The following is a 24,218-nucleotide window of genomic DNA, read 5'->3' on the forward strand; positions in this document are numbered from 1 at the left end:
TGGCATTACAACAGTCAGCTTCTGTTAAAATGGCAGTAAAACAACTACACTTAATTACAGGTATGCTAACAAACGCATCTTAAACTAATCAATGACTTCAGACTTTCTATTTGGCGTGTGCGTGTGAGTCAAACGTGCACACGTAGAATAACAGGAAATTGAATCAACGTAGTGACGTCATTGGTGAGCGCCTATGCTGGCCTTCGAAATGGGCTTGTCTCGTTAGCCTTGAATTCTTCAATTGTCCCTCCCCATATCAATATTTTATACAGAAACCCCGGTCCGCAATGACATTTTGGGGTAAGTGTACAGGATAAGGACGCATGTAACGTTATTTATGCGTACTGCCTTGTTGGAAGTAGTCAGATGTGCGTGGAGAAGGACTCCTTTAGGTTAGCTATATGTAGCTCTTTTAGCCGTGTTGCTAACTAGCACGATTCTCAAGGATGGTGTCCGGTGTTGATTTATAGTGTTGATAAAGTTGCCGCATGTAATAGTTGCTTCCATTTGAATTCACACATTTTGTTGTGTATTTGTGTGCTTATTGCTGTTTTGTCTACTACACATATATCCATTAAAAGTATGCCTACGTGTAGCTAGCCAACTTTAGCCAAGTCAGCCAGAAGAGTAGCGGTAAACACTGACCTGAAGTGTAACGGGATAACTCCTCCACCAGCCCCCCCCCAAAAGAGAGATTATAGTGCATTTAGAAAGCAACTTCTTCTTTAGCTTTAGCAGGATGTGGAGGGATTTTTGAATTGTAATACTACAATTAAACTCGATGATGAATTGATGGATGACGTATTGATATTGAATGAAAGGGGAGTCATCTTTGTTTATATGATATAATTTATTATGAGTATGGTTTATCAAAATTTGTTTATTCCATTTTGGTTTGAGTTTGCCACTTTTTCTCTTTTTTTTTTTTTTTTTAAGGAAGGCCTTACCATTTACTGTTTTTTGGACAAAAACAAATAAACTGTAATAAATTGGTATTATTGTTCGTTTTTTAAACAAGAGTTTGTCTTGGGCAAGTTAATGGTTATTTTGGCTGCTAAATAACTATTTGCATAGGCATATTACTTGTTTATATGTGTCTCTGATGTAATCTATTGTAACATATCAGTGCAATGGTACCTTTCAGTGGCTCCCTTCTGTGCTCCAAAGTATGCTCTTGCAAAACAAAGTTCAAGTGTTCTTGTCATATAGTTTGACTGGCATACTTCTAACATTGATACAATGTGTTTCTGTGTTATTCTGATTTATTTTTTCTTTCTTAATTTTTACCAGGTGACTTAGCAGACAAGGTCAGCCAGGTAATTTCAGAACTGGTTCCTGTGCAGGCTGACTGGCTTGCAAGTTTCAGTTCCTGTTCAGTACAGTGAAGCAACTGGCTTTGTCAGAGGACTGAAATGAAACCAGCTCAGGAGCGCAACCAGGAGTGCCTGCCTCCTAAGAAGAGGGACCTCCCGATTAGTAACAGCAGTGGAAGTGGAGGGACAGGAGGAGGTTCAGCTACAGGAGGTGGTGGCAGCGTTGCTGGAGGTGGTATTGGAGAAGACAAAATTGTTTCCATCCAGAACTCTGCAGTCAACAGTGACACTCAGGGAGTAATTGCATCTGGGGAGTGGCTGCGAGCTCAACCAGGACTTCATTATGGAGTAGATAATTCTGAAACCATATCAGCAGTGCCTGTTGACCAATACAGTATGCTTTACAAAGTGGCTGTTCCATCTGTTACCTACTCACCTACCAGTCTTCAGCCAGTGTTAAGTCACATTCCTCCATCATATACTGTACACTCTCCTCTCCTGCAGCATCCAAGCCTTCCTTATTCGCCTCTTAGTTATACACAGATCCCTCATCCGTCTCTTCAGTTTGTTGGGTCCCCTTATGCTGCTGTACCCTATGCTTTACCCCCTGGTTTTGTCCCAGGATCATTAATATCTCCCTCAGGCACCATTCCTCAGCCCCATGCTGTTTCCCACCTGGTTCCTTATCCATCTGTCATACAGGAAGGTGTTGTTTCCCCACCTCCTCAGGCTCAGGTAACTGCTCATACCTTTGCCAAAGTCGCAGCTTCAAGTGGAGTCCCCCTGATGCTTTCTTCAGAGCAAGCTGCCCAACAGCACCTTAGTGCTGTTGGAGTTCTTCCTGCAACTGAGCTCAGCTCTCGAGGGATGCCAGTCTTCTACCACCCTCAGGACAGCAGGGCTGCCTCTGCCACCAGGGACTGCCACGGTTCCAAGCAGGAAAATGAAGCAGAGATTAATGGAGGAGATAAAGACCAGGGAATCAGGGAAGTTGTACATGACTCTGCTTACACTGCCAGAAATGCACATCTGCCACAGACAGCATCTAGCGCTGCAGGTCAGGAGCACAGCCAAGAGAGAGCCCTGCTGAACAGAAGGCTGGAAGGGAGAAACTCACCTGGTCAGCGCAGCACTCCCGACAGTGACCTGGAGGTAAGATGCACTGGTACTTTACGTAAATGACTTGCTAATGTGAACTGAAGTCTTTCAATTGTGGGTCAGAATGTAGCTGGCTGTGTCTTGAGTTGCACAAGAATGGAATTTGATATTAACGTAAGTTTAATACTTGAGGTTTGGTTTTGTTGGCTGTTATCGCTGGTATCTTTCAATGGAATTGGTCTTTTTGCTTTGGGAAAACCTTTTGGATGTTTTTTAAAAAATTTTTTTTTTTTTTTTTAAATCTTATTAATAGTTGATTTCTTTTAACTTCCAGGTGGAGCAGGTGGTTGGCTGTTTGGCTTCCACAAGCCAGAGTGGTAGTGGAACACGGAAAGAGGTCTCATTTGCTCCACTGAACCTCTCTCAGAGTGGCCAGAGATCCAGAGATGCTCATGGAGAGGGCACAGGTGCAGTTTCTGGCAGGACCGTGTATGTTGCCCAGCCGTCAAGTTACAGCGATCACAAAGTAACTGGTCTCCAGCAGCAAACAGGGCAACCAGGTCATGCTGTCATGCTTGCCAATGGACAGCCTGTTCTCATTCCCCTCGAGTATCACTTGCAGCATCAACCCCAAGCACCACAGCAACACTACCCAAGACAGGCTAACAACACCTCAGCCACCCATGCCTCTACCACCACGGCCTCCCCTAACCCAAGCTTTAAAGCCTCTGATACTTCAGCCAGAATGTGCCTCCCCGAAAGGATGGAACCAACCACATCGCAGCAGCAGCAGCAGCAGCAGCAGCAGCAGCAGCAGCAGCAGCAGCAGCAGCAGCCGCCTCCCCTGCAGCCACCAGTCCAGCCTACAGCAGATGTGACTCAGGCTTTAGCTTCAAGCCTCACTTCTGCTCCAGCTCCCTCGAACCCATCACACTTCATGAAGGGGGCGATTATTCAGCTGGCCACTGGGGAGCTCAAGCGTGTGGAAGACCTGCAAACTCAGGATTTTGTACGAAGTGCAGAGTTAAGTGGTGGACTCAAGATTGACTCCAGCTTGGTGATGGACATTCGTGCCAGCCAGCAAAGACCGGGTCTTGTATCACTTCATTTTACTGTGGGGGAGCAGCAGAGCAAAGTGACCATAGATGTACCCCCTGAGCACCCCTTTTTTGTGTTTGGTCAGGGGTGGTCGTCTTGCAGCCCAGAACGCACAGCCCAGCTTTACGGCTTGGCCTGTCATCATCTACAAGTTGGAGACATGTGTGTGTCCATCACTCTGCAGCAGCAGTTTCAATCACAGCTGCAGAAACAACCACAGCACCATCATGCGCAACAGCATCAACAGCAGAACCTGTCTAGAACTTTAAGCAAAGCCAATGCTACATCAGGACCTGGTCACCAGCTCATGGGGCCTCCAGCTCCTCAGCAGTCGCGGCCTCCAAGACTGGACCGCATGCACAGAGAAAGACCGAGGGATGCAGAGAAGGATGCAGGTGATAAGGAGGAAGCCACACAGTCGGGTGTTGTTGGACACATCGAATCGCCCATCAGACCAAGTAGAACCTCTTCAGAGCATCCAAGGAGTCAAAGCAGTTACCACTTGCACACAGAAGGCTCAGCGTTTGCAGAAGCAGGCATGGGAGTAATGCAAGCTGCATTAGGTGCTTCTCAGAGGCGCTGGTCTTCACCTGGTCTCCAAAGATACAGTATGAAAGGAGATGAAGGGCCACGTCCCCAGATAATTGCCTCTGGCCACCCAAGACCTTCTTTTATTCCCCAGGAGGTTAAACTGTCCATCGAGGGGCGCTCTAATGCAGGAAAGTAGCATAATATATGGTAGCAACTTTAGAACAGACTGCCACGAGTAAGAATGAGTGTGACAAGGAGAGAAAGAGGGGAAAAAAAAAGAGTGTGAATGTAGCCTCAGAATGTTTGAGATTTTGCACACCTAGAATATACAAAGACAAATGTTGATTATCTGGTGAGAAGTTCTGGTGTAGTTGTCAGTCAGCCAGAGGATACTGAACCATTGCTTTTCCAGCCAGCTGAGGACGGACAGCAACGCGAAGTCGAGTAGAACGTATGTAGCTGATGAAATGCCTGCCGTAGTTCTTACACACTGCTTTTCTCTTCCTCCCTCCCTCCCTCCTTTGTCTCTACTTCCTCATACCCGAACCTGGAAGTTACCATCACATCCACAACAATTTGGCTTCACTTTCTAGGAAAAAAAAACTGTCTCTTCAGAAGACCACAGACTACAAATTATGTAGCAACACAGTGAAGCTACCAGCTCTGATGTATAGACTAGCTCACAGCTCGTAATCTTTCATCTTCAGCCCTCCCACGATCCTGTTTCTATCAAAAGCTTTCAAACCCCCCTCCTGCCCCGTTAAAAAAGAAATAGAAATAGTGGAGTTGCTGACATCAGCAGCCGTGATGATTCTGGCACTATTGATGCTAACTGTCGGTGTACGTCAGATTGTGCTTCTCCAGCTGTTGCCTCTGCTGTCAGCAGGGATACTCCCCCTCATTCCTTCTCAGTAAGCCAGTCTACAACGATTGGGATAGTCTCTTGGGCCAAGTGTGGCTGTTCCACTTGTCTTACAATCAGATGGTAAAAAAAAACATCAGCATGTTAAGCAATCAAGTTCATCTTTCTTGATTTAAGTTAATAATTCATACATTAACATAAACGATTGGAGTCTTAGCTTCTTTAATAACGGAAATCTTGCATTTCAGTTTCATTAGTGGAAACAGTGATTTTTTTTTTTTTTTTTTCTCCTCCAGCTGTCTGCTCCTCTTTACTTTACCTCAGAAGCTTCCCAACCAGACAGACAAACTTCACTGCACTTTTAAATAGTGTTAATGATGCAGGAGGTGTCAGCTGTTGCTCACCAAAGCCACCTGTGGGAATAAACCAGAGGGACATTAACCTTGTCCCATCACTGGCTGCACCACCACCTAAAACCCCACTGTTGTTGGGAAAGTGTGTGTGTGTGTGTGTGTGTGTGTGTGTGTGTGTGTGTGTGTGTGTGAGTGAGAGTGAGGCAGTGATGAGGTATCTCATCTCGTTTGTTCTTGAGTTTGATGCTTCTCTGTTCCCAAATGAAAGCAATAGTTCATTTAGCAGCACTTGGCTGCACTGCCCTCCCGCAGGAATTGTGGGGCAGTTTTATATCTGTGTCTGAGGAGTGAGAAATAACTTCGGACCCCACTTTAATAGGCGATGCACTATGCGGGTCTTCATTTCCATCAATTCAGTAATAGTTCTACTCAATCAAAGCATGGCTTTGGCAAGTTACTGAAGTATTCATTAGTTCTCCATCTTCTAATTTATGTTGTATGAACATAGAGAAGTGCATCTCCAAGGGAGACCTGACGCTAATTGTGATCATTACTTCATTTTCTTAAGATGCTTTATTTCAAAGTATGTAGCCCTGTGCTTTTGTTTTAGGCTGACCTTCATCTCGTCAATCTTAAGATTGTTTTGTCTTGCACAGATGCCACCCATTCATTTCACACTGACGTTGAAATAGGAATTACATCTTTTTTTTATTGAAGGGAATATGTTTGAAGTAGGGTTGTGGGTTATGTGGCAAGAAAAAAAAAAGACTGACTTGTATTTCTGTTTACAAATTAGCCAAGATAAATGCTGCAGTTTTTTTTTCCTTCTGACATTTTTTTTTTTTATCTTGGAAAATTAATCTAAAGTGTGTAATTGAAAATAAGTGCAATTAGATCACACATGAAATCATTCAAATGTTTAAAATCTGATTACATTCCTCATGCGCACATTCCCATCAGAAAGTGTAAATGATACAGTGCCAGTTTTCTTTTTTTGCCATCAATCTTTGGACTTTCCTCGAGCAAAGCCACTTAAACCTACAGAAATCTGATGTCCACCTGCCATTGGACATGCTCAGAAAGTTACTGACATGGTTTGTTTTCTATTTTTTAATGGGAGACGTTTTAAAACATAACTTCACGTTATTCATTAAGTCTAATTCAGAACTCTTTGTTGAACCTAAAGGGCCATGATCACTGTAATTATTCCTTTTGTTTGTCGTGGCTCTGTTTCCTTCCCAATGCTACAACCGTCGAAGAGATGCAGATGTCTCTCAGGCATTGAAGTATGAGGCGTTAGAATGAACAAGTAGACAAATGAAGTAACTATCTCCAAATGGTAAAGACCTAATTAATCTCTTTGCTCTTGTTTGTTTCCTCCAGCATTGCAAGTAACAAAAATATATTAATCAAAAAAACTGTAGGGAGAATAAATGAATTTTTACAACGAAATAAATATTTTGGGAGACGTGGGAATTAGACTGCAGAGGCTTTTATTATTTTCAGAGTAACTTTATGTTCATTTTGATCTCTATTTCAGTATTTAAACATAAACCTGGAAGGCATTTCTGTACCGCCAACATAGACAAGAGGAATTATTGCATTGAGCTCTTCCATCAGTACACATACTGAGATTTTTAGTTTGTTTAATTAATTACACATTAAGTAGATCCTCACAATTTTTTTCCCCTCCATTTTCATTCTGTAAGCAATATATTACAACAGAGGACATATTTTGTAGTCTTGGCGTTTTCTATGCAGTAATCTCAGTACTGTGTCCTTGACTGTCTCCAGTACGGCTCTCTGAAGCAGCCGGGCATGTTGGCTGATGCAGTCATTTTACACTGATGTCCGCTTTTAGGATTTTTACTTTTTGCCATATGTCGGTTTAAAGCTCTGTGATCCTTATCTTTCTTGTGCTGAGTGACAAATCGGTGCTTATAAAAAGTACCCACATACAATGCCACCTAGATAAAAGCCAAATTACTCAAGGCAAGTGTTGTTAAGGCTTTGATGTTTTTAAGCATTATTTCCAGCCACTTTAGTGAGGCATTTAGGTCAAGATGCAAGTGATGGGATTTAAATGTTGCAAGTAGTGCCACCTGTGATTTTTTTTTTTTTTTTTTACCTCCGCAGCAAAACCATCCCGTGCTACCGCAAGCCTTTACACGCACACAGACATATGTATGATCTTGTTTGTTTTTGACCTATGCTTTAAGAGGCTTTTTTGCCATTTGAGCACGAGAGCTGTACTTAAACCAAGATGTCTAATGAATTTTATCCACATCACTTATTGTTGTATGTAATTGCACTATGTCTCCTTCAGTGTTTTGAAATGAAATCTGTTGGTTAATTGAAGACTTTCACATGTTAAGCACAAAATCATGGAGAAAAAAAAAAATCACAGGTTTTGTGTTTCTGTAGATAAGTGGCTTTTTTTTTGTTTTTCTATTTGTTTTTGTGTAGATAGCTTTTATTATGCTTGTCAATAATGCCTTAAATTCTGCTTTGTACAATGTGTGAAACTGAAATAATGGAGTAATGCTTGTTAGACTCGGTGTTCCCTTTCAGGTTGTACAAAAGCAAATCAGAAATTCACACTTGGATGTCTCAGAGTGACAATGAATTAATGCCCCACAGTAAAATGATCCTCCTTTACCCCCTTTATTTTCCTGTTTAAAAGCATCCTGCATACTTAATGGTTAATGTGTGCATTTCCATGATGTGGACGTAAAGAAATTGAAAGGTTGTCTTAGCACTTTTTTACAAGACAATTTCAAGAGTGTCATCAGTGGAAGATAATCCGTTCACTCTACATGCATACAGTCATGCACAGATCTTTAGGTTTTATTGTTGCACAAAATCAGTATTTTTCTGTTTTGTTTTTTCTGTCCAAATAATGGATGGTATTTGGTGTCTTGTGCTCAGTCCCAAAGTCTCTGGACAACAGAAGGCGTGTTTAAATAAAAGGATACAAGACAGGCCTCACAAATCAGAGCTTTTTATTGTAGTAATGTGACGGTTTATTACGTCTTGTGACATTGCTAGCATGAACTACGTCCTGTCAATCCAGTATTGAACTGCAGAATAAATCAGGAGAATGAGGTTTAAAGTTTTAAAGAGGTCTGAGTTTTTAAATTTGACTTCAATTTTTTTTTTCTGCACAAGGTAACACTGCTTTTATGTGACGTATAACTTTAAAAAAAAAAAAAAAAAAAACAACAAAAAAGCATCTTTATTTTTAATGCCTAAATCTGCAAAATATATGCAATTATGTAAATGTAACATTCAATCCTCAAGTATAATCCAGGTTGTATGAACTTTGTATAGTGAGTTTTAATATTGTATGGTCGTACCAATATGTATTGATCTCTATCAGAAGCCTTAGAGTTGTCGACCCAAAGTGCTCCCTTAGAATATCCCACACCTACCTGACTTTAACAAAGCATTAATATCTCTATTTTGTTGCATTTTTATTTCTACCCTTTTTTGAATAAAATAGATTTGTACTGTATATTTGTACCTCTCTGAACTACTTAGGGCGGTTTTTGTTTTTTTGTTTTGCTGTTTTAATTCTATGTACTTTAAAGACACAAAGATATTGTATTTTTATTGTTACAGCTAACTTGGAGATATTGCATTTATCATGTTTGTTAAGTAAACACAATATAATATATATATATAAATATATACAAATATAAATATAAACCAAAATCCAACTTGTGTGTTTCTTTGTTTGCATATGAAGCATTTTGTAAAAAATATTGAGCAGAAATAAACCCTCTCAGAACATTGTATGCAACATTTGTGATTGGGAAAGTTAGGGGAATCTCTGTTTTTAGTGTATTATATAACTTGGCTATAACTTCTACTGAGATTGTCTAATAAATGCTGATAGGCTGCTGGGAGAGGGAGCAGAAATTTTTGCCTGTTTCTCCAGAACAGCATCTGTGATGACATGTTTCTGGGTTTCTTTACAAGAACACTTTCTGTTAGATAAATGTTAGGAGTTTTGATTTTCTCATGTAAAAGCATGAATTATATATATAAAAAAAGAATTATATAAAAAATTATTAGCATCTTATTCCTCCTGCATGAGCACTTTGTTTTGATTTAGCTCATAGAGATGTTGATTGGTGAACCAGTTGAAGCTAAATTATCCTAAATCATAATATAACTGTGTTTTATCAGTGGGAAAAGGCTCTGACAGGCTCTGGAGCACTGCAGATAGAAGTTTGTGTGGTCTTGCCACTTGCGTCATTGTTCGGTATTTGCCTGATGAAGAGCACAAACATTAACACTGTCAAATATGGTAATCCCCTTTAGCTGTTTACAACTTGCATCTAGCTTCTCTGTGCCTTTATTAATAATCGCAGACCCTGTGCTTGGAGCGTCTTTTTTGGTCAACTATTCCTGCTGGGTAGGGCCACAAAAACAAACAAAAAAACATGTATTTTATTAATTTGGCAACTTTTGCATTGGTGGAGTTAAAACACCTAATGGGCAACAGCCTAGTGACCTAACTCTTGGCTCTACTGTTAGTAAAACTAAACTGAATGACCACAACATGCCAAAGAAGCTGAGCTGATGCCTTCACTGAGAGATGACATCAGAATTCACTGCAAAATTGTACTTGATAAATAATAAAAGAGGACACTAACATAATAAATGTAATGTTTATTTCCACATTCGTTACCCAGGGTTCATTATGATCTGTACATCTGTTAATCCGGTAACAGAGGATAGCGTCCCTAAAGTGCCATCCAGTCAGAATGCATTGATACCACAACTAGCATGTCGTTAGCAGTTTAGCTCATTCATTTGGCCTTGTTCACAGAAATGTATCTTGTAAACATGGACATTGAGAGAAAATCCTGATAGAATTAAGATACAAAAACCAACATTTTTTTAAACATTTTTTTGATTAAACCGTAGAAAAAACAGGCAGGCATAACCTAACTAGAACACAAGCTCATGTTGAATCATTCTAGGACAAGTGCAGTTTAACCACATGCAGCGTTTACCTAATTCAGAGTGGGCATACTGGTCATAAAGACCAACAATGTTTCAAAGTCCACAGCCCTCCCTGCAAGAGCCTTTCTGACCAGTGTGTGACAAAGTGAATTGCAGCTTTTTCATAGAGTGACTTCTGAGAATACCCAGTATTCATAGTATGACAGATGAATGTAATGAATAGCATGGGAGTGAGACTCTGTTGTTGTTATGTGCTGAATTAGGAAGAAACACATGTCTCAGACAACAAAGTCACAACTAGAAAAGTCACAAAACTGCCCAATGCTGTTCCCATCGCACTGTAACAGGTAGATAATGAATTAAACTTATGGACTGCGTTGTTTTGTCTATGCTGAGCCCTCGCGCTGAGTTAAATTGCCTGAGAAGCTGAAACTTTTTAAAAATCTGTTCGAACTAAAACTTTAAAGTTGCATTCTGCATAGTTTCGGTGGAACATGAAATCAATTCCCGTAATAAATAAAGACATTGTTTGCATAGAAGTTTGATGCACTCCTAGGAAAACCTCTGAGGATGAAACAGAAGGTTTCTTCACACCAGCATATAAATATTTATTTTTCTTTGTTAAATTTGCTGCAACATGCAGCCAGCTTGACCAACTCTCGTCTAGGAGTGATTCAAACAAAAACACTGCTTGTCCTTGAAGTAGTTTTCTGAAACTGCTCACTGCTAATGAAACTGCTCATTCGACATTGAAGAGTTTTGCATGTGGAGAAGTCAAGAAAAACTGGAGGTAACCTTACAGGCAGGAAATTTGATGAGGGATATCCAAACACGGCCTCTACATTAAAACAATGTTACACCAGCAAAAATACCTCAAAACACTTTGACAAGAAAAATATATTGTATTGCATAAATATGTGCTGGAATGAAGTTAATGAAAATATATGAATAAAACTTCCTGGTATGAATTAGTCCCAATGCACAGTAAGTTAAATGGAACAAAGTCATTAAACCATTTGCCTTAAATAATTTCTAACTCTTTTAAGACTCTATAAAAGGTTTTACCCTAAAATGTGGACATTAGAAAACACAAAACAAAAAACATAAATTGAAGATACTGTTTATCCATTCTGAATATATTGAAACCTTACAAAGCACGTGAATGCTACAGAAATTGCACAAAGAAGAGTTTGCGTTATCTGTGGATGACTCTACAACAATAGCAAAAAACGTTCATGTTGCTGTTTACTCAATAGCAGAAAAGAAAATGCAACTTTTCAGGCAGAGTTCAAGTAATCTGACAAAGTCTGAGGTCAACAGGTAACATGTTCAGTACTTTTTCATTGTAACCACTTACAAATTTTTTTTAGCACATATTCCTCAATGTAATGAGCCCAGAATATATATATATATATTTAGATATATAAGAGGTAACTAATGTATCATACAGTACAATAACAGCAGCACATACGGAGTTTCTTTGAGCCAGAAAAAAGCTCTGTAACAGAAGTAACAAAATAAAAGATGTTGGCAAATTATTCTGAGTGTAAAAATGGAAAAGAAAAAAAAAAAAGAAAGATTAAAATCTTGGCAAACAGAATGTAAGGAGATGGATGCTTAAAGATTCACAAGTCAGGAGATGAAGGAATGTTGCTTCATACTGGGCAAATTTCAATAAGACAAACATTCAGAGTGATCTTTTCAAAAGGATCACTATCACACACTCAGACATACAGACTGATCCTGTATGTTTGTAAACTGCTTGCTCCAATGAATGAATGTGTTCTTTTAAAGTGTCTGACTGATAAAAACCAACCACAGATTGGCAGAAAGCAACCTCCATCCTCTGTAGAAGTGGACAGTCAGTATTGAGCTTTGGAAGCTTGGAGTTGGAACGCTGTAAGCCACAGGACAGAGAGAGCGGCCACGGCACCAGCTGAGGTAGTAGTTTCAACACGAACTTCTCACAATAGCTTGAAGAGAGAGGTTTAGCTAACAGTGAGTCAGTCACTGGGCTGGCAGAGTGGACCAGAAAAGAAGGGGGCTATGGCTACAAAGTCCCCACTCCCCTCATTGAGGGCCCATGTGCAAAAGATTTTTTTTCCTCAAAGGAAACTAGAATGAACTATGAACTATGTTAAATCTGCAAGTCCACTGACAAACAGATAAATCTCTTTACAACATGCTCTTATTTATACAATATGAAAGAAACATTCTTAACCCTGTTCCCAAGGCTTTCTACGCTGTAATAAATTATAACTGCAGACATTTCTTTCTGTATTTAGCAAAGCAGTTTATATGATGCTGTCCAACACAGAAGAAGCTGGTAAGGAACCAGCAAGGAATTGTCCACTGTGACCATGGCAACCTGATGGTACAGTACACAGGTTAAGGATGCTGCTAGATAACCGTCTCCCCAGTGGTCTCCCCTTATTAGGGCAGTTTCATGAACAGACCATTGTCCATGGAAGGGACAGGCATGGGGCAGGGGAACTGAAAGAGACTCATGTCTGCTGTGAGAGCAGCCATTGCAGCCGGATCATGCTCTATCTGTGTCCTCAGAGCGGGATCAATCTTTTCCAGCCGTCGCTTGATTCTCTTTGCCTCCCTTTCACGGATCAGCCTGGCCTGCCTCTTTTCAGGTGTCTCATTGGCCCTCTTCAAACGCATAGCCTCGCGGTCTCTCTGCAGCCTGCGTGCTCGTTGCTCCTCTGTCTCCTGCATCCTCTGCATGCGTTTGGCTTCGCGGTCCCGCAGCCTCCTCAGTTCCCGCTCCTCTTCCGTCTCACAGGCACGCTTGTTCTTCTTTGCTGTGCGTTCGCGTTCTAGACGCTGCAAGCGGGCTTCCAACGGTTCATTCTTCCGACGCAGCGCCCATTTTCGCATCGGTGACTGGGCTTCCACTAACTGCTGGTAGGCCACGCAGCTGTTGCACACCAGCAGCACTCCTGCAGGATACACTGGCATGGGGCTCAGGATGTCGGGAATAGGAAGAAGGCCTGAGGAAGAAGAGCTGAGCGCATCAGGAATGGATGCGAGCGACGGCCCTTCAGACAGGAGACTGTCCGGCAGTGTAGGAAAAGAAGGACCTTGGTCAGACCCTGTGCATGTTCCTGGGCCTGAGCACGATCCAGATCCAGGACCCGAGCCATGACACGGTCTGGGGCCTTGACACTGGTTGGAGATGTGGCCAGAGCCCTGGCAGGTCCGGTTGGCTTGACATAGGTTGGGACTGGGTTCAGGGGCTTGACACAGGCATGGACCCTGACATGAACTGGGACTAGGGCCTGGACCGTGACAGGAGTGAGTAACAGAACCTGGGCTGCTCATGGGGCTACTGGAGAGGGACTGGGACATGGGACAAGAGTCTCTGCCACTGATGACATCCACTCTGGTTGTGTCAAGGACATCTTTAAGCTTCTCCCTGACACAAGTGAGACTGAACATTAGATCCATTTTAAATTTTTCTTTTTTATCAACATTTCCTGTTTCATTAGTAAAAACAATTCACTATAAAAAAGGCTAATTAAATGCAATTAATAATAGTTATGAACAAACATTTCCCATTTTTCTTTTAATGTTTCACTTTATATTACATTTATCTTCAAAGTTTCTGATCAAATCTTTTGTACATTTAAAAATATAGATTTTTCCAGGCTATTATATCAGTTTGACTCATCAGTTTTTACCTTGAAATGATGTTAATGTGTAGCAGTAATGATATATTTTTATAGCTGCTGATATGATGTGAAGCCATATTGTACAATCGTAAAAAGATTAATAACTTTTTAAAAAATCATATAACTAGACTGGCAACCTGTCCAGGGTGTACCCTGCCTCTTGCCTAACGATTGCTTGGATAGGCCCCGGCTTCCTTAACTGGACTAAGCGGATGAAATGGATGTCTATAACTATTTTTCACATACATCAACAATATTATTTGTCACATGACCCAACTTTCTAAGAGGAACCGACTGTAACATGTATTTAACATTTCAACACAGTGCTATTATGCATCTTTCTGGGTATTTCCAGGTAGCTGTAATACTGCATGACTGTTCTCCTCTTTGCTTCTTATGACTCGTTACTATTTCTTCTACCACATAAATACACCTTGCTCGTACAGTTTAAATTTAAAAACCTAATGCTAGTTGCTAAGCAACATGCAAGTTTATTTCCATTAAGTCTGCCATTGCAGTACTAATTTTATGCATCCCTCATGTTCTGCAGTCTGTCTAATCTCGCACTGTGAGACTCACAGCTCCATTTCTTCCTGTGTACTGTACTGAGAACATATTTTCCCAAACTCTCAGAATTAAATGTAAACCTTTTCATAGCCTGAATATTTCTAAGATGCTTTGCAACCTTTATTTATTTTTTAACACCCATCACAGATAGGTGGTTTCTTTAATTTAATAGATTACGTTAAAACAAACATAAACCAGCATAGTCAAATTAACATAAACCAAACATTGTACCAATAAAAATAGAAAACAATCCTCATCTAACTCCTGAAACTAAATCAACACAAGAGATGAGCAGAACCTGTTAAAGTTGTTGGTGTCTGTGAAGCGTGTGCCACAGACAGCACAGTTGGAGAGGCGGTCCTCCGAGTGGATGAGAAGATGCCGTCCAAGTGAGCCAGGAGAGCTAAGGGCTCGCCCACATACTGGGCAGACGTAGCTCTTGGTGTTGCTCATCATGGTTGTGTGCTGGTCAAAACAACCAAACAAGATGAGCACAGTAAACCAAACATTAAGACATCTGTCTGCTGCTTGCCGTAACTGGTTTCACAAACTCAGAAAAAGAACAATTAGATGACAATCGTAAACAATTTTTTTAAATTTCTAAAGCAAATATGCCTTCATGGTCCTGACACAAAGCAGTTCTCACCTGGTAGACATGTGAGATGAGCTTCTCAAGGCTGCTGAAATCCAGTGTGCACAGAGGACAAATAAAGTTGTTGCTGTGGTCGGCCCCTTCCTCACTCTCCTGAAGAAAGCCAAAGTTCATTTTAGGAGCATATCAACAAGTAACATCTGCAAACTACCAGTCTGCAATCTCTTACTTACAGCAATATTCCTGGATATTATTTAAACATTCATTCATACATTATCCTAACCGCTTAGTCTGAGGGGTCGTGGGGAAGCTGAAGCCTATCCCAGCAGTCTTTGGGCGAAAAGAATGGCATGGTACACCCTGGACAGGTCGCCAGTCCATCGCAGGGTCACACAGAGACGAACAACCACTCACGCTCACACTCACTCCTAAGGGCAATTTATAGAAACCAATTAACCTAACATGCATGTCTTTGGACGGTGGGAGGAAGCCAGAATACCTGAAGAGAACCCACACATATACGGGGAGAACATGCAAACTCCACACAGAAAGACCAGTGACCTTCTTGGTGTGAGGCCACAATGCTAACCACTATACCACCGTGCAGCCCTCCTATCCAAACATAATAATCAAATAATAATAATAATAAATATAGATATACAAAATAAGAATGATATGAGTAGATAAAAACTTGTAAAATAAATGCATTATAAAATAACCATACTTGCATCCTGTATGATTATAACACAAAAATGGAACCAGCCTGTGTGGTAACTACTAGCTTAACATGTGTATCTAAAGCTTTTTATTTGTGCCAGTGTAGGATGATGTGCTGAATGTATGACTGCGCAAAAGTCTCACAAGCTCCAGTGACTCATTAACAATGACACGATGCTGTATGCTGTCACCACAGTGACTCACACACAAGCTGAAATTCAGAACATGTACACACAGAAGGTACAGGCACAAAACATATTGGCTGATACAAGGACGGGGGGGGGGGGGGGGGAGAGTGTATTTAACTATGGTGATTTACATTCTTTTAATGGTGGTGGCTTATTTTAGTTTCCAGAATAAAATTATCATACAATGTAAATGCTCAGCGATTATATGACTTTTAAACCCAAGAAGAAATATCAAAATCTTTTTTCATGCATATGTTACGGATTTATTTGCACATAACTTGATGGAAGTTATGTGCCCCAGTGGTTCAGCTAAATTATCTGCACTTGGGCTCAGCAAAAACACATCAGGTATGAAACATAAGTAAAATTGGCCCGTTTAACTAATTTGTTTAACTGCAAAGAACACACAGATTCACATTGACTGAGGTTTTACACACAACTGTTGGATGAAAGTTAAAAAAAACCAAAAGAAAAACCAACAACTTCTAAATTTATTACTTTCAAAGCCCACCAAATTATTGTCATGACAACCATCTCGGTTATAAATCATCAAAGTGAAAAAGGGGACCTATACAGAGACATAGAGCCAAACAATGTTGATTATTTTATTACCGCAGAATTAAAAATGCTAATAATAATAATAATAATAATGATAATAATAATAGACCAATATTGAAGTGGCCACTACTCCAGCCAACTCACCTCTTTGACTCCCGCTCCTTGTAGGCGGCACTGTGCTCTCTTGGTAGTCATGTGGTCGTCAGCAGAGGTGTTGGAGGACGAGTCTTCACAGTGGTTGTCAAGGTCGCTATCGCTTTCTTCTATGGAGGCAAACACAGCCCTATCAATACAAAACAGACAACAGAACAAAGAGCAGGGCTTATTCTCACCAACACCCCTTAGTCCGAGGACATTCCTCCAGAATCTATCCCATCCTCCTCCTGTCCTATCCCTCCATCCTGTACCTGAGAGGCTATCCTGCCCTTGGACTTCCTGGGAGTTGTTGCTGCAGCATTCACTGTCTTCGGTGAATTCATCCCTGCCATCCATGTTAATAGTGTGCTGAAGTCCTGTTAAGCCTGAAGTGTGGAATGGCCCTGGAGATGAAAAGGCAGTAGTAGTTAGTAAAACATGTTTCCAGTGGGCTGGAAGATGGGATAAAAAGGAACAGGAGCAGCATGCATACTTTGTATGATCCCAAAAATACAAGTTTATTGTTAGTGGTATGGAAAATAATACATTAAAAAAAATTTATTTCTTTTGCCAAGGTGGAGGCCATGTATTCGGCAACGTTGGTTTGTCTACCTGTTAGCAACATAACTCAAGAAATTATGGATGGATTTTGGTCAATTTTTTATTAGAAAATCTCAGAAATGGAATAAGGAACTAGTAATTAGATTTTAGGATGACCTGGAGCATTGCCAGCAGGAATGTTTTAAAGAATGTTTTACAATGGAGAAATATTTTACCATTTTACCATTGGAGCTTTTAACTAAAATAACATTGGCCAAAAAAAACCCCAAAACAAAACGAAAAAAAACAATCAATGGCTTGATGGAGGTTTGCACTCTCTTAGAGCTGTTTGTTTAAGCTGTGTTTCTTTTAAAAATGTTCAAATGCCATAGCTAGCCTATATTGGTTGCTTGATAATACCAGTGAAAAATAGTGGAAAAATCAAACATCCAGTTTTAGAACAAGTGAAATATGGTGATACATTAGTGACAATGTACTTTTTGCATTTATGGCATGTCCGGAGCAAATGTAGAAAGGGCAAGCCTGTTTATCCAGTTTTTAATTCAGAAAACAAATTATGCATGAAGATAAAGTCAAGCGTCATGCATACCACATATCAGGCATCCAGAGGACAAGAACAGCTACATACAAACATTGTGACCGTGCACTGCCAGGCTGGGCTCCAAACAACTGATTTAACATACAACTTCCTAGTATGATTTTAGCTTTATTTGAAGTGGAGCTAAGTACTGGATGTTTTAGTTGAAAAGTCACCTGTATCATGTATGTAGCATGGATACTTTAGATACACAGTGAGTCTACTGTAAAATGATACCACTAGAGAATCCTTAACATCATAGATGGTTTTTTTTTAAAAGTATAGCATATATAATTTCAGCAACTGTATATGAGGAGATACTTACAATACTTTAATAATAGAGTCTTTGTGGATCTATAATGACAATGTCAATAAAGAAGCAGTAAAGCCAAACTACACAGCAGCACACCTGCAATAACTTGGTGAAAGTCCTTTGTCATAAGCTGATTGGTGAGACAGAGCTCTCAGGTATTTTGAGGAATAATGTAACAAAGACATGAAAGGTACAACAGCATCCAACTAATGTCAATATTTTTCAGTATCAGCAAGTAGGAGAACATCAACCAAAGACAGAGCCAACATATATCTGCGATTCCCATGTTGTGTTAAACTAATTTTGCCGCAAAACTAAAGGGATCTACTTCTACTTAACATTTTGACATTTGTGTGAATGAATTTGTGTACATTGACAGTGAATACAAACGGGTTGATATACTTAAAACTGTTCACTTCTTTCCTTGTTTATCTGAAATTTAAGAGAAAATAAATTAAAGAAACAACAGCCCTACAACTACCAACCATTAGTCAACAGTCAAATATTATCTTTTATGCTGGAATCATCCCAGTAAAAACTACCAGTAAGAACTGGATCGGAAACTCACAATCTTGGCAGGTGGTGCAGCTATTTTGATCCAACTGCAACAGAACATTTATCTACAGCTGACGGTCCCTGTTACACACGGCAGGGAGATTAAGCGGCTCGTTCAACTTGTTTATTTGTTAAGATTTTTTTTTAACAAGAAATAGTAGATTCATTTGGGTAAAGGTTTCAGACTGGTGGGAAAAAGCCCAACTTAGATTTGTTTGACATTGGTCTGGATCTATAATATTTTTAGTTTCTGCAGCTGCATGCAGCTTCTGCTATGCGCTTGTAATACTTTTAATGCAATAACTCTTGGAGAACATATATTGTGTTTCCAGCTTGGACACTAAATGTTTTGACTGAGCACAAAACTGTAAAGACCATTGCTGCAATGCAACATGATGACTCAAGTGAAACCTATAAGGAAAAAATAGATTAAGGGGACACATTCAGAAAGAAACTTCTTTCGAGATCAATCCAATTTCATGTGAACCATCTGATACAGAAATATAATACATACCAAGCCCATGAGCCGAGCCCACTGACATATATGCATGAAGATTAACTTAATTTGCATCCCAACCCCCACTATTTCACACATCGATACATGCTAGCAGTTCCAACAGCCATGCTGCAGTCCCATGGGAAAAGCAGCCTCTTTTCCTCCAGCTAACTGCCTCGCTGCTCAGTGTTTCTCTCCGTCTCTCTGAGCACCACCCACACAGAGAACAGCCTGGCTCACCCTCTGTCTTCTCTGCTTATATGTAGCTCTGACTACTTCCATATCTATACCATCAGCTCTGAGGGGGAGGAAACAGCTTCATACAAAGACAGCCCATATGTAGCTCAGCTCACTCTATGTTATGCCACTCCTTGTTATCTAGCAGTCATTTATTTGCAAGATGCAGTATAATCCTTTCTATTTCCTGTTATTACACTTGACGTCAAAATCTGTTTTTTGACTTCAAACTCTGCTTCATGAAAGACAGGATTGTTGTAAGATTCCCTGTCACTGACACACAGGAACATCCTCATAGACTGCTCAAATTAATGACAACTTAAAATCCCTCTTTTCTTGTGCATGTTCAATCCATGAACACCGGTCAGAGATAAGAGAAAGATCCTGCCTTCAGTTACCTGAGACTGACAGAAGTAATTACAGCCCTCAACACAATCCTTAGATACTGTGCACACACACTTTCTCTCTTCCTCTGGGTCAGTAGAAAACAATAGTTTCATCTTCAAGTTTGTGAGTGTAGTTTGGGCAATTTCTAAAGCAGGTCCAAGCATTCATTAGTAGTGGCAGAGTGGGTCTAAGTATTAAACTACCAACTACTACAGGGAGCTGGCTTCTCGGCACATAGCCAATGATTGATGTGTAAAAAATACCCATCCCCCCATTGCCAGTGCTCTGTCTGTACATCTGTCTCTCCTTGCTCCCTCCCTCCCCCAGTCACTGCCACTCTGATGTTATCTCTGAGTCTGTGTGTCTGTAGGCAGGAGGTGACGCAGTGTCTGACTGAATCCAGACAAAGAGACAAACTCATCAGCCAACAGACACGCAGAAGAGAGAGGGGAGTGGGGAGTGGTGGCGGTGGGGTAGCGTGCAAAAACAAAACAGACAAAAGACAGAATGCCAAAACTCCGCTCGAACACCAAGCCATGGGGGTCCAGTTCAATTCAAAGGCCTTGCCTTCTCCTTTCCAGCCACCGTCCCCTCCAAAACACACACATGCAGTCACACAACAGTCTGAATCTGCAGGAAGTTCTGGGGCCCTGTCTTGCATCCATGCATGAATGGGAGAAAAGGAGTGTGGGCCAGACAACTGATCATTTCTTACTGATGAACCTCGGAGCCCATGTTAAAAATTAAATGATTAAACATTTTTCTCCAAGATGACTTTATCTGGATAGTTTTTTCTTTTACCTGACATTCATCAAAAGTTTTACTAACAAGCACAACAAAAATGAAAAAGAAACAAACCATAATTTTAATGGAAATAAAGACAAGTTGAATGACTCATCATTGTCACAAAATGTCACAGCTTTTGTGTTGAGGTGTTCCTGCACACATGGGCTAAAAATATTTAACTTTGGCTCTTTAATTATATTTTTCATTTTGAGATAGATTACTTTATAAAAAATGTAATTTCACCTATTAAAAAAAAAAAGAAAAAAGAATGATAACATTGTTGTTTTGTTTTTTTTAGAGACTGGAGCAACAACACTGTACTTGTGAATTTAAAAAAATTCCCCTTTTTACAAAAAACTTTGGCTCTTACACACACACACACACACACACACACACACACACACACACACACACACACACACACACACACACACACACACACACACACACACACACACACACACACACACATCATCATCATCATCATACTCAAAACATTTTAATTGCTTGACTGACTTTTCCTAAATTTACCTTCTGGGTGCCAAATAAGTATAAATCTAAATAGCCATGTCTACTTTAGTTAAACAAATAAGCATAATCTGCTTCAACCTGAAAGATAAAACCACTTAATTGTAAAAAACCTCATTCTCCACACATAATTCATTTCTGGGTATTTTTCCTTGATGTTGCTGAACATGAGACTGAAGGGAGAACAGAGATGGGTACATAGACAGCACTTTTGTACCATTGTCTGGAATTCCCTGTGTGTGTATGTGTGTGTGTTTGTAGTTGTGTGTGTGTCAACCCGCCTGCCTGTCAGACTGTCTCCTTGCCTGTCTGTCTGATCTGTCAATCTGGTCAGACCCTCTCAGTAAAGAATACCTTAGTGTGGGTAATTAATACCTAAAAAGAAGATAGAGGTAAAATAGTAAAAGCAAAATAAATAAATCGTAAATTCATTGCCCAAAACAAAGAACGTGGACTTGAGCAGTGGAAATTATGGCGAAACACAAAATGTGCCAGCATGGATCTATCCATGCTGGCACATAGTCAGGCAATGATGGATCCTGACTATGTGCCAAGAAGCCAGAAAAAGTTCAGCACAGATATAACATTAGCCTTTCTGGGGGTTTTCAGCTCTCATTTTAGACCCTTACAGGTGTTCCAGATCATGAAATGAGCCCATTAGCTCTCAGGGATTACAGTAGAGACAAGTGTGAGATGCATTTCTACAGTAGTTAAAATTATGTTTAGAACTGAGGACTGTGCCAAGCATTATCTCGGTAGATTACACCAGGCAATCCCTTTCAGTGGACAGCAACTTGTTTGAAAGATAAGAAGTCAGCACGCTGTCCAACAACAGGATCCTGGCTGGAAGCCAGAAGCAAAGTCATACAGAACAACATTACCTATATCATCTACCTCAAGGGTCTTCCTTTAAATCCTACATACCCATTTTAATAAAGTGATTTGCTTTGGATAAATGTGTAACTATGCTGCCATTAACAGGACATTGATTAGCCTGAAGTGTCACTGAAGAATTTGCTCTTCCAAAGGCTTGCTTTGTCAGTATTTTATGAACAGACAAATACTGAAAGAAATATCCAGTTTCAAATATGAAAATCTTACACAGGAGCAGTGAAAACCCAGTGTGTTTACCTCATAAAAGAGGGCCTGTATTATGTAATCAGCTATCAACATTACTTACAATTTACAAATGATTAGTAAACTAGTCATTTCAGCTGTAACAGAGTACATACTAATGAATTAACAATGTGTAAAACAAAATGAACATGAAAATATAAATGTAAAAAGCAAAATGTAGATGTCAGGAGAAAAGCATAAACATTACCAGCCATCACATGCAAAGATTGAAACACAGGCCCCCTCTGATGGTTTATAAGCAAGGATTTAGTCGTCATTAGACTATTGAGTCTACATCTTTTAACGCATTAAACATTTTGCCAGGCTATTTAACAGAAAAGATGACACAAAATGATTAGAAACTATGTTAATGCAAACTCTGACAGACTACCTACCTACCACCCTAAAAAGTACTCATATCACCCTTAGTGATAATCACAACACTTCTGATCAATACATACTCAGAAGTAATTCTTGCATTTCAACATCAATACTCAGTGCTCTTTAGTCTGATAGGTTGTATTAGTTGCTTAACTCCTTTGGTTTGCAGTTTCACACGTCTACAGTTCCATAACTATCTTTCTCCATTGTGAAATCATGTCTGGAGTTAAAATTACATAAATAAATATAAACTGTTAGTAGTAGTTTCTACATGTGTCTCCAGGAATGTGTTTTTGCATAATGACACATATCAGTGACTGAAAAGGTATAAACATCATAAATGTCGGTGCTGCTGCTAATAAAAAACCTGCTGAGTGCACACAAAACCTAATTTCTGAATCGAGACATTTACATGACTGTCTTGCAAGTGAGACCAATGCCATAAACACATTCATGTTACCAGTACCTGCACAAGCCATTTACAAAGATTTAACTCCATTATTATAGGAATCCAACATTAAGCCCTCACCATTTACAATATTTGTAATACATGGTTTCAGTTATTGGTCCATTTTATTTCCTACCTTGGTTTCGTACATGACATATGGCTACATTTATGCCTTAAGGACTCAATGCAGGATAATGGAAAAAACAATAACAACAACAAAAGTTCAGCTGAGTCACTTAAGCCCTGTACTGTATTCTCAAACAAACTAAAAAACAAATGACGGAGTGATATCCATCCCTTCTCTGATGAGAAAATGTCAGCTGTAGCTGCTATCTAAATGTAAGATACCAAACACATAAGATTCTGTATGGGCTGGTGTGTTCATGGTCTAATAAATCTTTATGAATTAATTATAAGAAATACCTGTCAAGAAAGATCTCTTAAAAAGTTCATGCCGGTGACTTAAAAACAAAAAGTATAAATGGATAATTGTCATGACACAGAAAACAACTGGAATAGTAAAGAGACAATACCTGGAATACCTACAGTTAACTTTGAAGGGGTTGGTCTGTTTTCTCCTGGACATAGTACTGCCCACTTTCGGGAGTAAAATAAAAAAAAATGCTATCTCTTAGTCCTGGAAGGTTACCCAGAAACCAGCCCAGGTGTATTCCGCCCTAAGTGGACGGATGATGACAGAAATTATGTCAGAGAAAGGTGATCAAACTGTCCACTCTATCGGGAAAATCAAGACCGCTTACGGGAGGCATGAAGCAAATAATGGAAGAAAAAAAAAAACAAAAACAGTCCAAAAATGGATATTTGTGAGAGTCACATTCTTAAAGCGTTAAAAAGGGTTCCTTTTCCAGCCCACCAGGGGGGTTAAATTGTGTTCAAGCCCGACAAGAGATGCGCCGAGCAGCCCCAAGCTGCTCCGTTGCAGAGCGGCTGGCAGTGGTGCGCTCACTGCAGCGCTGCACGAGCTCAGCTGATCTCTCACGTAAGAGAATGAAGCCGCACCGAACAGCATTGTGGGATGTGCAGGGGCACGACGGGGGGTTCATTATTGTGCTGCGTTCATGACGTGTGGGTTCAAAATAAAATAAAATCTTTTGGAAAAAAAACTTTTAAAAAAAGACTCAACCCAACCAAACTGGTTGAAAAATA

At 40.0% G+C, this 24,218-nt stretch overlaps 2 protein-coding genes across 3 annotated transcripts; one reads left to right on the forward strand and one right to left on the reverse strand.

The window, feature by feature from the left end:
- Positions 1-1,412: 1,412 nt before the first annotated feature.
- Positions 1,413-4,522, forward strand: atxn1l (ataxin 1-like; the record flags this gene model as incomplete). Its single annotated transcript, XM_079243887.1, has 2 exons — positions 1,413-2,465; positions 2,746-4,522. 2 exons carry the CDS (start codon positions 1,413-1,415, stop codon positions 4,234-4,236), a joined length of 2,544 nt encoding a protein of 847 aa, XP_079100013.1. The 3' UTR covers positions 4,237-4,522.
- Positions 4,523-12,095: 7,573 nt separating this feature from the next.
- On the reverse strand, positions 12,096-23,637 carry znf821 (zinc finger protein 821; the record flags this gene model as incomplete). Of its 2 annotated transcripts, XM_079243008.1 has the most annotated exons (6): positions 12,096-13,653; positions 14,775-14,941; positions 15,123-15,221; positions 16,676-16,794; positions 16,939-17,070; positions 23,598-23,637. In XM_079243008.1, the coding sequence occupies 6 exons, from the start codon at positions 23,635-23,637 to the stop codon at positions 12,663-12,665; spliced, it is 1,548 nt and encodes a 515-aa protein (XP_079099134.1). In that variant the 3' UTR covers positions 12,096-12,662. The 2 variants fall into 2 exon arrangements, with proteins under 2 accessions (XP_079099134.1, XP_079099135.1); XM_079243009.1 differs by lacking the exon at positions 23,598-23,637 and having other exon boundaries at positions 16,676-16,814; positions 16,939-17,010.
- Positions 23,638-24,218: the final 581 nt, after the last annotated feature.

This window comes from Telmatherina bonti, assembly GCF_933228915.1.
Source record: "Telmatherina bonti genome assembly, chromosome: 1".
NCBI lineage: Eukaryota > Metazoa > Chordata > Actinopteri > Atheriniformes > Telmatherinidae > Telmatherina > Telmatherina bonti.